At 40.0% G+C, this 17,263-nt stretch overlaps 1 protein-coding gene across 1 annotated transcript; it reads left to right on the forward strand.

Annotated features, from left to right (window-relative positions):
• The first annotated feature begins 7,891 nt into the window (after positions 1-7,891).
• On the forward strand, positions 7,892-11,699 carry LOC147884007 (uncharacterized). Its single transcript, XM_087398128.1, has 3 exons — positions 7,892-8,005; positions 8,137-8,565; positions 10,377-11,699. The coding sequence occupies exons 1-3, from the start codon at positions 7,892-7,894 to the stop codon at positions 11,697-11,699; spliced, it is 1,866 nt and encodes a 621-aa protein (XP_087254254.1).
• Positions 11,700-17,263: the final 5,564 nt, after the last annotated feature.

The raw sequence follows: 17,263 nt of genomic DNA on the forward strand, positions 1-17,263 counted from the left end.
CCAACACTTTGAGAGTGATAATGCACATGCAATGTTACCCATCTCCTTCCGTTCTCATAAAACTACGACAATCTAAGACAGAGGAACGGGTGTTAGCATTATCACAAAACAATGTTGGGGAAAGTGGGGAAGACCCAATTGAGTGAGTACTTCCTTAGTAGTTAAGTTGGCTGATGGAGGCACAACTAATCCCATAGGAGTACTCAAAGACATTGAAATCAAAACCTTTGGTCTCACATATCAAGTTTGTCTTATTGTGATGGATTTCCAAAATGACCATGTGTATGAGGCCATACTAGGAAGACCTTTCTTGCGTAAGGTAGGATTAGTCCATGACTGGCTCTCCAACAACATTTATCCAAGAAAATATCAGCAAGTCATGAGGATTGATCTCCAAACATAGAAGTCTCACCTCACCTGAATCCGATACCACCAATAGGTCTAAGCTGGTAAAGATGCTTAAAGCATGTAAGGAAGAGGACAATGAGAAGGGTTTGAATGCTCCAAACCCATATTTATCATATCCTACCATAAGAGTGCTCCACAAGACCTTGTCTCAAACCAAAAGCTTGTCAAAGGCTTCCTATGCCTCAACAAGTAAGCCACATTTGACATACATATTTAGCAACAAGCTGCCAAGGAAAGGAGCTCTTTCCACCCTCCTTGCAATCGTGCTAAGAAAAGGATCTTTTTCCAACCCCTTTCTTGCAATCAGGGCATATATTTCTTGGCCTATTTCTTTATCTTTAATCATTACACAAACCATAAGTATAGACACAAAGGTGTACTTGTTAGGATGTTGATACAATCCTCTTGTAGTTTTTAAAAGAGGTTCAAGCATGTTGTGATTCCCTACATTCATGAACAGAGCCTGAGATGAGAGAATACACATTTTGATCAACCATCAAATGCTTCCAACTTCAGTCAGCCTTGGCTTTTGGACAAGAATCGACATAGTAACCCTAGTACAAAATTGATATCTCATAGGATATTGACCAAATAAAGATGAAAGAAAGACGAAAAGAAGAAGAAAGATTAAAGAAGTATTTACATAAATACAATGAAAACAAAAGAAAGAAGAGCCAAATAATGAAGTAGAGTTTAAAACATTATAAGCCAAAGAAAAAATTTATGTTATTCAAGAATAATCCTAAGCTATAGACACACCACATTACAAGGGTGCACACCTTCATGTATTGCCAACAATTTACCTTAAAACACATCACCATCCCTACCTTTGGTACATAGTACTTTTTTTGGGAGAGAGAAGAAACAAAACTATTATTATTAAAAGAGGAAGATTACATGGAAAAAAGAAGATCAGCCTCCTATGAAGGTAGGTAGGAAGCAAAAATAACATCGGATCCTTACAACACAAAGTAACTTGCTGTAACTAGAGCAATTTTAACAAAAAGGGTTATCAGATTGACAACATTATCAGTTAAAAAATCTCCAAGAGCTTTAGATCACTTGACTAAATATGTCTTTTATGACTCTCTTTCACATGCATGTCTTATACTAATACGTTCATGCACACGTGCAGGACTTGCTCCAAGTGGGTACCATGCTTCTCCTGTTTGTGGACCGGGTTTGAAATCACTTGCATGATGCTCCAAACATATGAGGAAAAATGTTTATGAAAGTCATGCTCAATACCTTCCGCTAGACCATCTCGTGCGTGGAGGTTAGCTTGATTCAACACCATCATATTTGAAGGCAAGTGACTGGATTCATGCTTGGAGGGCGAATGTAGAGGAACCTCCTCCTAGTATGAAGAGGCTATCGATCTTTCATGAGCTTCCTTATTGGGGTCAGTTACAAATCAATCATCTCTTGGATCCCATGCATATCTTCAAGAATGTGGGGGCTACTATTTGGGCACACTTGGTTGGTTCCAAAGACTCGAGAGGAGTGTGAGAAGACTTGCGTGATATGAATAGGATGTCTTGTTTGTGGCCCCAAGTGCATGCTTCAGGAAAAGTTATCCTCCCAAAAGCAACATGGATCCTCTCTACAAGAGAGGAGGCAGCGGTCAAAAAGCTTAGTGGGCTCAAGTCCCATGATTGGCACAAGGTCTTACATGTATTCTAAGCTGTAGGATTAGTGTACCGATAATTGTGATGCATTAGCATAATTATGATTATGTTATAGTGTTGACATGACTTCTTTGTTGCTTTGATAGTTCATCCTCCCAATTACAATAAAAGGGTGCTTACAAGAAGATGTTAGAAATGCTATATTCAAGATCAATGGTATTGTGAGGTATGCTTACTATCAAATCGCATTGATTGCATTTTCTTCAATTTAAGCTGAATAATTTGTAGACTGATTATGAATATATCTTACATGGGCATGTGAAATAGGTGGATATTTCAAAAAGAGATCTCCATATCGAGCATTGAGAAGGCTAGGGTGGAATCCATTATGACAACTCAAGTGCACTTGCTTGTGCACATAGTTGATGAGGTGGCCATTGCAGGTACCATTCATAGTCGGTCGATGTTTTTTCTCGAGCGGTTTATGAAAACTTTGAAGGGATTTCTAAGAGAAAGAGCAAGACCAGAAGCAAGCATGGTAGAGGGATGGCTTGTGCAAGAGTCATTAGTATATATCATGGAGTTTCTTGCATCCATGGATCCCGATATGCCGCAAGCTTGGCATAACGAGGATGAAGATTGCATCGTTGGCGAGGTTTCCCAAGGAAGAGGGATTGAAAGAAAGATGAGCAAAGAGCAAATGGAGAAATTCAATAAGTTTTGTATCCTCAATAGCAAGGAGATGCAGAAGTGGATTGAGAGATATGAAGCGGCCAAAGCAGAAAGAATAATGCAAGGATGAGATTCAGAGTGATGTACAGGTGATTGCAACCATATCCATGGGATTTGGCTCTTCTCCCCACTCACATGTCACTTGATTGGGTACAACTAGCTCTACGTAAAGCTGAACGTGATGGAGAGACAATAAACGAGCGCGAATGAGAGTTATCATCTAGATGTATGATGCATGTAAGTTTCTTACCTCTTGACATAATTAAGTAATCATTTGTGGCAATATACGCTATAAAATAGATGCATCTTTATTGTTTTAATGATGCTCTTTTACAATACAAAAAGTACAGTGCATTATGGTCATATGGACGACATTTTCACGTGGAACGCATCGATTCAAAGAGAGTCACGTATGATTGTGGAGTCATGGCTAACTTCACACAAGATAGCCGAGCAAGTGCTTCCGATACCAATCTTCTCTCCTCATAGTTGGATTATTGTGGAACCATACGCAAAATCTATGAAGTTGATTTTAGATGATTTAGTATTTTTATTCTTGATATAAAATGGTTTAGAACAATTTACAATGGTCCCCATGCGACAATGAGAAAAGACAATAGCGGTTTCTTTGCAATAGACTCCACCAAACTTTGGACCGATGAAAGTGATACTTTTGTTCTTCCCGAGCACTGTGAGCAGGTGCATACTAATGATTTAATTAATCGAAGCTTTTGTTTTAAAAGATCCATTGATACATGTACTTAAGCATAATTTCATATATATAATTGATGGCATTTGGAACCCATCTTCAATAAAGGTGGTTTTTCATCCGGATCATTCTGATTCAAGATGGTAGTACGTGATCCAAGTTGCACCACAAAGTAAGTAAAATTTTAAAGATAGAGATGTGGATATGGAGATGCCACTACCAATGCCGGATCCAATTGATCCAGATGAATCTAGCGAAGAAGGTGAAGATCACAATATGAGCCAAGAGGAAGATGTGCATAATGACATCGTACAGGACGAAGATGGAGATCACGATATTGAGGAAGAAGACGACGATCATCAAGAATCACCACACTTTATTAAAGAAGATGATCAAGTACTCTTAGGTGAATGTATGATGCTAGAGTATGATGATGATATAGGAGAACTCGGTACAGAGTTAGAGATAGACTTGTTTGGTGTGTTAGACTTGGAAACCGTTGATGTAAATGCTCTTCATTGATTTTTTTCATCTCAAACTTGGACATTAATATATGAGCTTCAAAGGCTTGATGTACATGCTCTCGTACTTTTATTCTCTCAAAAGATCAAACATGTATGAAAATTTAAAAAAAATTATCATTGAAAAAAACTATCTTTTAAGGTCGGTATGGGAAAAAACACTCTCTGTAAAACGCTCTCTCTAATTGTCTATGTGGCAATTTACATATGTATATATGTGTAAATACACAAACATATACAATCAAGTTTATGTATGCTCATTCTGCACATTGTTTTGATTTTTTGTGCATGTGTTTTGATTGTTTGGGCATCTCTGTGCGTGTGCGTGTGTGTGTGTGTGTGTGTGTGTGTGTGTGTGTGTGTGTGTGTGCCTCTATCTAGATGTGCATGTGACTTTTGTTTATTTGTGTGTTTGCCCTCTCTCTCTCTCTCTCTCTCTCTCTCTCCCCCCCCTTGAGTGCCACTTGGCAACTTAAAAACAATAAATTTTAGATAGATAGATGATGATTATATCAATACAATATCACCTGACATGTGGAGTTCTCAAGTTGTGTGGATCAAATTTGATGTCAACTGCAACCATTGCTTTGCCCAACCATTCATGATGAGAATTTGAGCAGCCACCTTAACTTTGTTATCTGTTAGAATTAGCATATAGTTGGTATGTTGGCAAGGAAATGAAAAACAAGGGTCCGCTGCACTGCTCTCTCTCTCTCTCTCTCGCTCTCTCTCTCTCCCCCCGTTGATCTCTCTCTCTCTCTCTCTCTCTCTCGTATATTTTCATATTTATTTATGTATATACATTTTTACATTTTCTTTATATATGTATATATATTCTCTCTCTCTCTCTCTCTCTCTCTTGTATATTTTTATATTATACATTTTTACATTTTCTTTATATATGTATATATATTCTCTCTCTCTCTCTCTCTCTCTCTCTCTCTCTCTCTCCCCCATTCTCTCTCTCCCCCCCTTGATCGCCCTCTCTCTCTCTCTCTCTCTCTCATATTTTTATATATAATTATGTATATATATTTTAACATTTTCTATATATATTTTTTTACATTGATCCCCCCCGTCTCTCTCTCTCTCTATCTCTATCTCTCTCTCTCTCTCTCTGTAATGCCGTGTAGATTCTGAGAAGCTATGTGTCTTCTTTAACGTTGTTTGTCTTTTTCAGGATGGGGCCGTGTCTCTCTCTCTCTCTCTCTCTCTCTTAACTTCATTGGGCATGCATCTATTAAGATTAGCATATAGTTGCATGTTGGCAAGGAAATGAAAAACTGGGGTCCATTTTACATTTTCATTATATATACTCTCTCTCTCTCTCTCTCTCTCACATGCCATGTGGCTTCTGAGAAGCTATGTGTCTTCTTCGGCGGCACTGTTTGTCTTTTTCGGAACAGGGCCATGTCTCTCTCTCCCTCTCTTTCTATTAACTTTGTTGGGCATGCATCTGTCAAGATTAGCATATAGTTGGCATGTTGGCAATGAAATGAAAAGCTGGCGTCCATTTTACATTTTCTTTATATATGTATATTCTCTCTCTCTCTCTCTCTCTCTCCCCCCCTGCCCCTCTCTCCCCCCCTTGATCGCCCTCTCTCTCTCTCTCTCTCTCTCTCTCTCTCTCTCTCGGGTGCCGTGTGGCTTCTAAGAAGCTATGTGTCTTCTTCTGCACTGTTTGTCTTTTTTGGGACGGGGCCATCTCTCTCTCTCTATCTCTCTCTCTCTCTCTCTCTCCCTCTCTTTTCTCCCTTATCTCGTGCTCTCTCTCTCCCCCCTTCTCTCTCTCTCTCTCTCTCTCTCTCTCTCTCTCTCGTCTCTCTACTCCCTCTCGACTCCCTCTCTCTCCCTCTCTCTCATCTCTCTACTCCCTCTCTCTCTCTCTCTCTCATCTCTCTACTCTCTCTCTCTCTCTCTCTCTCTCGTCTTTCTACTCCCTCCCTCTCCCTCTCCCTCTCCCTCCCTCTCTCTCTCTCTAATCTCTCTCTCTCTCTCTCTCTCTCTCTCTCTCTCTCCCCCCCCCTTGATCCCCCCTCGCTCTCCCCCCTTGATTTTCTATATAAATTTTAACATTTTCTATATATATATATATATTTATGTATATATATTTTAACATTTTCTTTATATATGTATATATATATTCTCTCTCTCTCTCTCTCTCTCTCTCTCTCTCTCTCTCTCTCTCTCTCTCTCTCTCTCTCCCATCTCTCCCCCCCCTTGATCGCTCCCTCTCTCTCTCTTATATTTTTATATTTAATTATGTATATATATTTTAACATTTTCTATAGATATATTTTTACATTCATCCCCCCCCCCTCTCTCTCTCTCTCTCTCTCCCTCTCCCTCTCCCTCTCCCTTTCCCTCTCCCTCTCTCTCTCTCTCTCTCTCTCTCTCTCTCTCTCCCCCCTTCTCTCTCTCTCTCTCTCTCTCTCTCTCTCTCTCTCTCTCGGGTGCCATGTGGCTTCTGAGAAGCTATGTGTCTTCTTCGGCACTGTTTGTCTTTTTCAGGATGGGGCCATGTCTCTCTCTCTCTCTTAAGTTTGTTGGGCATGCATCTGTTAAGATTAGCATATAGTTGGCATGCTAGCAGGGAAATGAAAAACTGGGATCCTTTTTACATTTTCTTTATATATGCATATATATTCTCTCTCTCTCTCTCTCTCTCTCTCTCCCTCTCTCCCCGCCCATCTCTCTCCCCCCCTTGATCGCCCTCTCTCTCTCTCTCTCTCTCTCTCTCTCTCTCTCTCTCTCTCGGGTGCCGTGTGGCTTCTCAAAAGCTATGTGTCTTCTTCTGTGCTATTTGTCTTTTCTGAGACGAGGTCGTCTCTCTCTCTCTCTCTCTCTCTCTCTCTCTCTCATCTCTCTACTCCCTCTCTAATGTCTCTCTCTCTCTCTCTTTCTCTCTCTCTCTTTGTGTGTCTATCTCATCTCTCTACTCCCTCTCTCTCTCTCGCTCTCTCTCTCTTTGTCGATGGTAGGGCAATTGCCCTATAATAATAATATAAATAAACAAATATATTTATATAATAAATTATATATATATATATAATTATATCTACTTATTTACACACACACACATATATATATTATTTATATAATATGAAAGATATATATATATATATGCATATATATTCATAAACTTATTTATTATAATATTATAATATCTCTAAATATGTCATAACATATCTAAATAATATATTTATTATTTAATATTAATTATAATTATAAGATAATAAAATAAAATAAATACTATGGCGATGCCTCCCCACGTGTCAGCTGAACTGCGCGCACCTCGTGTAGTGGACTGGCGCATTTTTTAGTGCCACGTGTCTGAAGGCTTTGGTGTCACACGTAGTTCACAAAGGTAGTCCTCATGAGTCGTGGCAGTGGCAATCCGTAGTGCGTAGTTGGCAATGCTAGTCCAAGTGGCAGTCAGAGACTCTGAGCGCAGTTCGCTGCTCTGAGTTTTTAACTCCTCTCTCTCTAACTAGCAATCTACCTGAGTAGCCTTCAGTGAGGTTCTCTGATGACTCGCACGTGTCAGCCTCCCTCGACTCACTCTCCTTCTCCTCACCATGCCACATCATCTTCGACCGTGTCATCTGCTGCATGTCTCCTTTCCTCAAGCGTTCCGAGACACGTGTTTGATGCACCTCCCATATCTTTGCCACGTGTCATCCTTGCGGGTGCTGCAGAGCGCAACGTGAGTCTATCTCCCCCCCCCTCATACTACAGCGATCCAACACTGCTCCTACTTCTCCTCCTCCCTTGCCTCATCAGGATTCAACTCAGCAGAGTATTTCGTTAGATCTAGCCTCCAGGCATGCCCATAGCCTGGGACTTCAGTAGATCCTAGATTGGATCTGGATTCCGGATTCTGATTACGCACTATGCAGGGGGCCAGGGGCAAAACCGTGATTCGTGATATTTGGCCAGACAGGTCACAGGCAGGCCGCACTGGTAGCAATAGTCTTTTGTGTACTGGAGCAAAGGCAGAAGTTTTGGTAAGCAGGCTGCAGTGGCATGCAGTGTGCACTGTGCAGCTTGCATGACGCATCTGCAAGCACAATAGCAGAGCAGCAGCAGCGAGCCAGCTAAGAGCTCCGTATAAGCATGACGGCCAAGGTCCAAGCAGTCAGAACAAACTGCGAACTTCGAAGTTCAAAGGCATCGATGGCCAACCGCCAGAGGACCAATCGCGATTCGCGATTCGCACTCCAAACTTCATAGTCGAGGACCCAGGTTGGTAACTTGGCTGAACTTTGAGGTTTCACAGAAGTCTCCAGAGCATAATACGATCGATGTGGCTATTGCCAAGCATTCCTATTTGAAGCCCTTCATAAAAAATGTGAATAGCCTTTCTCCTCCTTCTAGACACGAGATGATGAACAGATTGATAGTGTCAAAAGGTGATCTTGCCATGGGAGCAACCGATTGTATATTAGAGCTTATGATTCTCGTTGATGTTGCTAGGTTTGCGGTTTTGGCTGGCATACTGGATACGGGAATATGGGGAAATTTTGTAGTTTTGGCCAGCAAATTTGCAGTTTCGGCCAGCAAATTTGTAAGCTAACCTTCAGTAACTTTCGGGATATGGGGCTTGATGCTTCGTTGTCATTTTGTAATGCTTGATGAGAGAGAGAAAGAGAGAGAGAGAGAGAGAGAGAGAGAGAGAGAGAGAGAGAGAGAGGCTAATTCAAGGGTGCTATCATACTTTCAAGCATAAGTTACATTATCGTACTTCTAGGCTCTAGTGAAAGAAGTTAGAAAGTAGGGTTGCATGATTTGGAGGTGAACACCATGCACCAAACCATTTGGATAAATAAGTAAAAGTGAAGGAAAGTAGAACCATGGAAAATTCTAATGTAATATAGCGATTGAAATGTGGGTAATATTGTTTATGAGAAGATCTAGTGGATGTCCTAGAGAGAGGCATCAAAGGGGAAGCCAAGAGTGACCTCATGGGCCATCCTTATATCAAAGAATTCAAGAGCATAGCCATTTTCAAGCACAATCAACTAGGTTCCACATCTTGTCTCCATCAATAGTAAGAGGTTCAAGCAAGCCTAGAAGATAGCCATTTTCAAGCACAATCAACAAGATCTATGTAGGTTTCCACATCTCGTCTCCTAGGCTCAAGCAAGCCTTCCACAGTTGCACCATTGAGATGTGATGGGAGGATGGGTTAATGCATGGGGCATCACCGGTTGGAGTGGAAAAACTTTCTAGTGCTCTTGGTAGTGGAGATGGGTGGGAGGTAGACTAGGGATACCTCCATGGTTATTTTTTAGAGTTCCCTTGTATGGATATCTGAAATCCATAGATTAGAGTTCTAACAATAGTTCAAATCTATGTTATGAGGGGTGAGCATTGAGGATCAGCAACTAATAGCACACCAACAAGTAGCCTTTGATAGTATTAGCCCTCACAAAATGCTTGTGTGTATGTGTGTGTGACATGTGTGTGTGTGTGTGTGTGTGTGTGAGAGAGAGAGAGAGAGAGAGAGTAGAAACCTCTTTCACAAAATAAATTGCTGTTGTATCTTGTGAAACATGTTTCAAGGTTTATTTTCATTGTCTATTTCCAAGATGTGAACATTAATCATTCCTTGCTATCAATGTTTGTAAATGTTTGCTGAACCGCTAATTTGAAGTAGGTGTGGCAGTCCACATTGAGTTGTAGTCTCCCTGGATTAAGATTGTAGTCTTTGGAGTGGGGTAGACTCTAGACAATTGTGATCAAGCATCTTCAAAGTTCAGGTATAATAACTTGCATTCGTCTATGCCCTCAATTATCTTGATTTTTTTGAGGGAGGGGGAAAAGAGAAAGATTTAAACTGTGAGACATACTTTCTTATAATGCACTATTTGCATGACATGCCCAATATGGTTGAGGGTCACCTTTGTTACATCCTCATTATGGTAGCAACCTTATGTGTCCCATATTATGGTGGTCCACTCAAATAGAATAGCTTTAGTCCTCTACATCTTGGAATCATCATGTGTGTGTGTGTGTGTGTGTGTGTGTGTGAGAGAGAGAGAGAGGCTTGCATTTGTCTATGCTCTTAATTATCCTAATTTTTTTTAGGGAGGGGGAAAAGAGAAGGTTAGAACTTTGGGATATACTTTCTTGGAATGCATTGTTTGCATGGCATGGCCAATATGGCTAGCGCATAACTGGATGTAATGCGAGGGTCACCTTTGTTACATTCTCATTATGGCAGCAACCATAATATGGTGGTTCACCCAAATAGAATAGCTTTAGTTCTCTACATCTTGGAATCATCATGTGTGTGTGTGTGTGTGTGTGTGTGTGTGTGTGTGTGTTTTAGGAGATACAGAGCCAAATGTAGTTGGCCTAGAGAATGATTTGCAGTTGCAGCTTCGAAGGCAAGCATGGAATAAAGCTTGGACAGCAACATTTGAATGGGCTTATTTTGACAAGTCCGTCGGTAGGATTTTTTGCAAGTATTGCAAGAATGACATACGCTCCGAAAGTGAGTTTGGGAAATCTGGTTCTATTAATATCCAGCACAATGCTCTTACAGAGCATGCAAAATCTAGGGCACATTCCAAGGCAAAATATGTACATGGATTCAAGAAAGTGTGCATTGAAGATGGGATGAATAGATCCAAGGATGATGCCAATCAAGCCATTGAGAATCTATTTACAGCAGCATATTTTGTTGCCAAAGAGGATCTTTCTTTTAGCTCATATTCGAAACAACTAAAGCTTTTAATCCGATGCAAATGCCCATACATCACAACTGATTTGTACCACAATGACAAGGCATGTAGTAAGTTTGTGAGATGCATTAGTGAGGGGCTTTTGTCACAAATCTTGCAAAGGATGAAAGCATCTACATTTTACAGCCTCATGATGGATGAATCGACAGATATTGGGCATATTCAGCACCTCATTGTCTATGCCTCATTCATAGAGGATTGTGAACCTGTTACAGTGTTTCTAGGCCCCTTGGAAATACAAGGTGGAAATTCAAGCCATTTGTATTATTCTTGCATGTTCTTCTTGTCACAACTACACCTTGATGTCAACAACATAGTTTGCTTGGGTACAGATGGTGCTTCATCTATGATAGGGCATGTTAATGGGCTAGCTGCTTGCATGAAACGAGTCAGTCCTTATATGACTTCAATACATTGTATTGCTCATAGAACCATCCTATGCTTATGTGACGCAGTTAAGAGATCAATAATAGCCCAAGAAATTGATCAGATTGTGAATGAGATAGCAGCGATCTTTTCCAAAAGTGCCTTAAAAATTACAGCACTAAAGTCTCTAGAGACCGAGTTTGGGTGTGTGGAACTTAAGATGAGTCGTATTCACAAAATCATATGGCTGAGTAGATCATCAACTATTCACAAAGTTTTTGAATATTTTGAGCCTTTGTTGGTATTTTTGAAGTCATATAATCCCACTTTGTTTGTCAAGGTGAGCAATTTTGAGTTCATCTACAAGATTCACTTCCTGGCAGATATGCTTGAAAGGTTGGCCATATTGAGCAAAACATTTCAATGTAACTTTGTTGATATTTCAGCAATTAGTGGGATTATACAAACTGAAATACACTTAATTCGTGAACAATTCCTCATGGATCCAAATGTGGATATCAATGCATCTCAATATGACACCATGGGTTATCCCATTATTCAAGATTATGGCCCTATTGTGGGATAGCTTGCTGCCCTTAGAGCATCTCTTCGTGCCAATACATACAGATCAGTCTTGATTTGTAGAAATCTTGATGGCATGGATATGGAGTCAGCCCTTGAATTTTAGAAGGAGTTCTCTAACGTATAATTCAGAATCTCTCTAGATAACAACCTTGTTGGATGCTTCAAGGCATTATCATCTTGTACCTTTTCAAAGGGAAACCATTTGAAGAATTATGGGTTATCTAAAATTGAGACACTTGCATCCTACTATGGTGAGTCCAAGGATCTTGAAAACGGAGAGAGCATCAGACCTCTTATTGACAAGATGCATGCCAAATAGGAGTATCAATATTTCAAGGCACAAGCTGCATTTGAATGGGAAGGAAGGAGTTTGAGGGATACATGGGCCTCTATTGCTAGAAACCCAACCACGGCTGCCAAGTATCCCATGCTACTTTGTTTAGCACATATCTCTATGCCACAATGTGCAAGTACAGCAATATGTGAAAGAGGTTTTAGCATACAAAATATAATCAAGGACAAGCTTCAAAACTCTCTAAAATTAAGGAGCATGGATGCGCTTATGCGTGTGTACATCGAAGGGCCACCTCTTGAAGACTATGATTTTGGTGTTGCCATTGAATTATGGAAGAGAGGTACCAAAACTAGTAGGCATATCTATGGTGAAAGCACAAGGTATGCTTTTGATTTGTTTATCATATATAAATAATTTTCGTGTGATTGTATATGTGTTTAGTTGACTTTGATTGCTTTCTTTAGCGGGATTCAAAGAGGTTGAAGGTATTTTTTAAATTTTCAATCATTAGGTAGATTTTGTCTTGAAATAAATATTCATTCTCTTAGCTATCCTATTAAGTAAAATCATTTCTCTATGCTTTTATTTGCAGGTTGCTTTTTGGGATATATTTTTGTGCATGGTTTTTTGTGGCATTATCTATGATGATTTCTATCTACAATGAAATGATTAAGGTGCAGTAAGGGATTCCATATATACAATTGCTATTTTGAGATCAATATTTTGAAGAGGGTCCATCTATGGTAAGTTTTTTCTATTAGATTAGAAGTGTAAATCTGTTTTTATACATGCTGAAATTAGATTACATGGGATTTTTTGTGAATATACAGGTTTGGTCTTATTCAAGCATGTAGTTGATGATGATCTTGAGCTTAGAAATGGAATGTTTGAATGTGTGGATATCTTGCTTAAGTGTCTTATGATCAAATCAACCATTCAGCTTTTACTTGCTGTTACAACTCTGCATATCTTAGGATCGTGATCATGTGGGCAAGATATGGGACTAAGATCTACTGCCGAGTAACCGTTGTATACACCATATGAGCTAAAGCTTCCTTTGCCATCTCATATTGTTAAAGCTTTTTAGTAGTTTGCTTGGTTGTCTTAGCAACTAATGGTAGCTATCGTTGTCTTGGTTATGACATCTTAGTTGTCCTTATAAGTAAGCTAGTATGATCGTGTCTCTATGGTTTTACTTGTAGGTTATTTTGTGGGTTGTGCACCTTTTTTGTGGCATTATCTATGATGATATTTGTCTACAATCAAATGGTTAAGGTGCAGTAAGGGATCACACATATACAGTTGCTGCAGTTTTGATATCAATATGGTTGTTTTTTTGAGATCAATAATTGAAAGAGGATTTTACAATCAAATGGTTAAGGTGCAGCAATGGATCACACATATACACTTGCTACTATTTTGATATCAATATGGTTGTTGTTTTGAGATCAATAATTGAAAGAGGATTCTACAATCAAATGGTTAAGGTGCAGTAAGGGATCACACATATACAATTGCTACTGTTTTGATATCAATATGGTTGCTATTTTGAGATCAATAACTGAAAGAGGATTCTACAATCAAATGGTTAAGGTGCAGTAAGGGATCACATATATACAGTTGCTACTGTTTTGATATCAATATGGTTGTTGTTTTGAGATCAATAATTGAAAGAGGATCCATCTATGGTAAGTTTTTTCTTTTTAGATTCGTAGTGTAAATCTGTTTTTTCAATATGCTAAAAGCACATTACATGGGATTTTATGTGAATATACAGGTTTGGGCTTATTCAAGCATGCAACTAAGGATGATCTTGAGCTAAGAAATGGATTGTTTGAATGTGTGGCTAAGATCTACTACTAGGTGACCATTGTGTAGACCATTATGAGAGAAAAATACCTTGTTATCTCTTGCTATCAAAGCTTGCTGAAAAGTTTACTTGGTTGTCTTGGCAGGTAATGGTGATTGGGGTTATGGTGTCTACTTTCTTGATTATGCTTGCCACACCATAAGGATTTCATCTTCAACATAGCTGACATTGTACATACCGTTTATAGTTTTATAGGTCGCAATGTATAAGGATCTTAATCTTAAATATAGCTTACATTGAACATATATTTTATAACTTCATTCACTGTTAACATGTGAGAGTGGGTTATATAAATCATATCTAGCACAAAGTTTCAATTTTGGGTTGCAACTTTGTAAGAGAGGAGTTGTAACATTTTGGATATCCAATATATTTACGCAATGTGTTCAGCTAGCTTGTCCATATTTATGATTAATTTTATATTGCTTTTGCTTTCAAGACATTTAAGATTTGGCTAGAGATGGTGTCGCTATTTCTTTCTGGTTTTGTATAAGTAAATGTCTTTTTAAAAGGATTTCGTGTGAGTGAATACCTCTCTATGGCCTATTGGAAAGTATTTGTCACTTCTTTTGAGGTTTAGTGAAAATAAATGTCCTTTTATAACGTTTCACATGATTGAATACATTTATATGGCCGGTTGTAAAGTATTTACTCCTTTTTTTAAGGTTTCTAGAAAATATATGCCTTTTTATAAGGTCTCATGTGAGTAAATTTCTTTATATGGCTGGTTGGAAAGTATTTACATCTTTATTTACCGGTTGAAATTTTCAAATGCTGGCTACTCTAGTGAGCTACCCTTATTTTGTCTGGTTGAAAATAATGTTTTGTGTGAGCACTAGTCTAGAGTCTAGACTATGGAGTCAGACCACACCTTGTCGCACCCGTGCCCTCTGGCACCACGTTTTCTACTCTGTCCCTTGACTGCCAACGGGACTCGCACCAGCCAACGGACTCAAGTGCGCCATGTTTGCCCCTTGACTGCGTTCTTCCATTGACTACGTCCACATTTTCAATTGTAGCCTCTACACCATCCCGCTCACTGGCCCGTCTGTCCCTCTGCCTACTTCTACTGTTGACTATGCATTTACTATGCCTTAAACCCACGGCCCCCACTTACATGGCTTAGTAGTAGGTATCAGCTCTTTTATTACTGCACCATGTGGTAAAACTGAGCTGCTACTAATGGCCATTGCACCACTGTAGGCACCTCCAACCATGATCCCTACGCTCCATGTGTCTTGAGGAGCATTCGCTCTGTCCCATGTCCACGCAGTTTGCCACCTGCATTTACTCCCAAGCTAATGGTGACGTGCCAAGTGGCTACGATGCCCCTTCTATACATTTTCTTGCAGCTCTTCCCCCTTCCTGCACCTCTTCCCCGAACCTCCTCCTCTTCTTGAACCTGGCTCCTCCTAATGAGGTTATGATTGGATCAATTGCAAACTGTGGCTATAAGTAGGAGTAGACTTACACCATGCGAGCAACCACCTTAGCCCAATCGACCATCACTCCCAAGGCCTCCATCTTAATAAACCACGGCTTTGTTCCTATGCGAAACGTGTGTCTTGCCTCTGTGCCTATGGAAAGACTACCCATCGCAGCTTGCTATGGGCCCAATTTAGGAGAGTTAGATAAAGTGCATGCAATATGTAATAAAACAAATAGAATAAATTAAATGAGAAGAAGTAAACTTACCACGGTTGCATCTAAAACCAACTGTCCATCTGCACCAAAGTGCAAAGTACCTACGGAGTCTAGCTGTCTCGCAACCCTCCTGTAACCCTTGAACTTTTTGGGATGGTCCCTATACTCCTTCTTTAAAAAATTCTAATCTGCTTTGTCTACCTAGCTGGGTTTAGCCTTCCCCTTTCCAATGGAAGTATGCAAGGTTAACCTACGATGCTTCTGTGGGGGTTAAAGGTCACTGTGCCTTTACCGCGGTTATGTACAATACTCAAACACATATATAAATGAATGAAAAAGAAGATTAGGGTGGTTCTGCATCCACCAAAACTTGTGTGGCTCTCTCTTTCTCTCTCTCCCTCTTCCATTCTTGCTTCCGTTGAGAGCACTCTCAACTGGTATCAGAGCTCGGATGATCTAGCTGAGCGTATGTGAATGCTTGAAGCTCAGCAGCTCTGTGGGAGAAAGGAGAAGCTCTGTGGGAAGCTTTGTGGGTGACTTTACTTGCATCCGAGTGTGCAGAGACCTTGGAGGAACCTTTGGAAAAGTCACTTTGGTTTTACGAAGTGGTTTTGAGAGCTTGTTAAGTGTTTTCAAAGAAAAAGTCGTTTTTTGAGCTTTTCCCTATTCCGTTCAATGACAAAGACTCCGTATTGACTTGTAGAGGCAACTATTGCTTGCTTTTGGTGTCCACTCCACTTCAGGAGCTTGGAAACACCTTCATTCTTGAATCTGGGATCATTTCATTGGATTTCTGACTCACTGTGTCAGTTTCTGCGTTTTTTTGCCCAGGTATTGGAACTCAAGTTTGGAGCAACCATTTGCAGATCTGTCACTTCCGGTAGACTCAGGAGGTCCTAAAACTTCTATGTTGCTCATCATTCGTACTCCGATGGAGTTTACAAATAGCTCTGTTTCCAAAAACGTTTTTAAGTCCGTGTGTTGGACCTAGTGATTGAGACCACAGTTTCCAAAACCGTATGTCCCATTGTGTTCCGGACGCCCAAAAACCCCTACCTGTCAGTTCTTACACGATTTGGTGGAGGATTTTCAGAGTTATAGATCTCTGTGTATTCGATTTCGTCTCTCTGTTATGCATTTTTCATTCTAAGGTTTTGAAATCTTAGATTTATGCCACATGGCAGTGGATAAGTGTTGACTCCCATTTCTCACTCATCGGTTGGGATTTTGGAGTTCCGACAGAAGAGAGATATTTGCAGATTTTCTTGTTGAGTCTGATTATGCAATGGTGCCCATGTTTTGAGGCATCTCAGGTTCTATTTTCAGTAGCAGTCATTATTGTGGGACTATGATTTCTTGAGCATACCTTATGCAGATCACTCTGGTTGCAGTTTGAGCGGTGTGCGCTCATTTGTGGTGTGCATTGGGTTGCAGTGGATGATTTATAGGCCATTTGGATGCATTGTGGTCCTTATTGGATGCACTGATAGGCCCAAATTTCCTTGTGGGATGCTATTTTTATGGACGCTTTGCACATGCATGCTATTTTATGCTGAGGGACAGCTTTGACACATTGCAGGTGATGCACTGATAGTGCTATGCTCTCTTGGATGAGATATTATTAATGCATATGCTAGTGGACGGTGTTTATGCTTGAGTCATTTGGCACTTATTGGCATTTTGGATTGCCATTGTAGTTGGCATTTTCTTTTGGGCCAGATTTGCTCATATGGATGCATAGTATATGCACATGAGT

The sequence above is a fragment of the Dipteris shenzhenensis genome, chromosome 27 (genome assembly GCF_047967505.1).
Source record: "Dipteris shenzhenensis isolate YYH24624 ecotype China chromosome 27, Dip_SZ_1.0, whole genome shotgun sequence".
Taxonomy (NCBI): Eukaryota; Viridiplantae; Streptophyta; class Polypodiopsida; order Gleicheniales; family Dipteridaceae; genus Dipteris; species Dipteris shenzhenensis.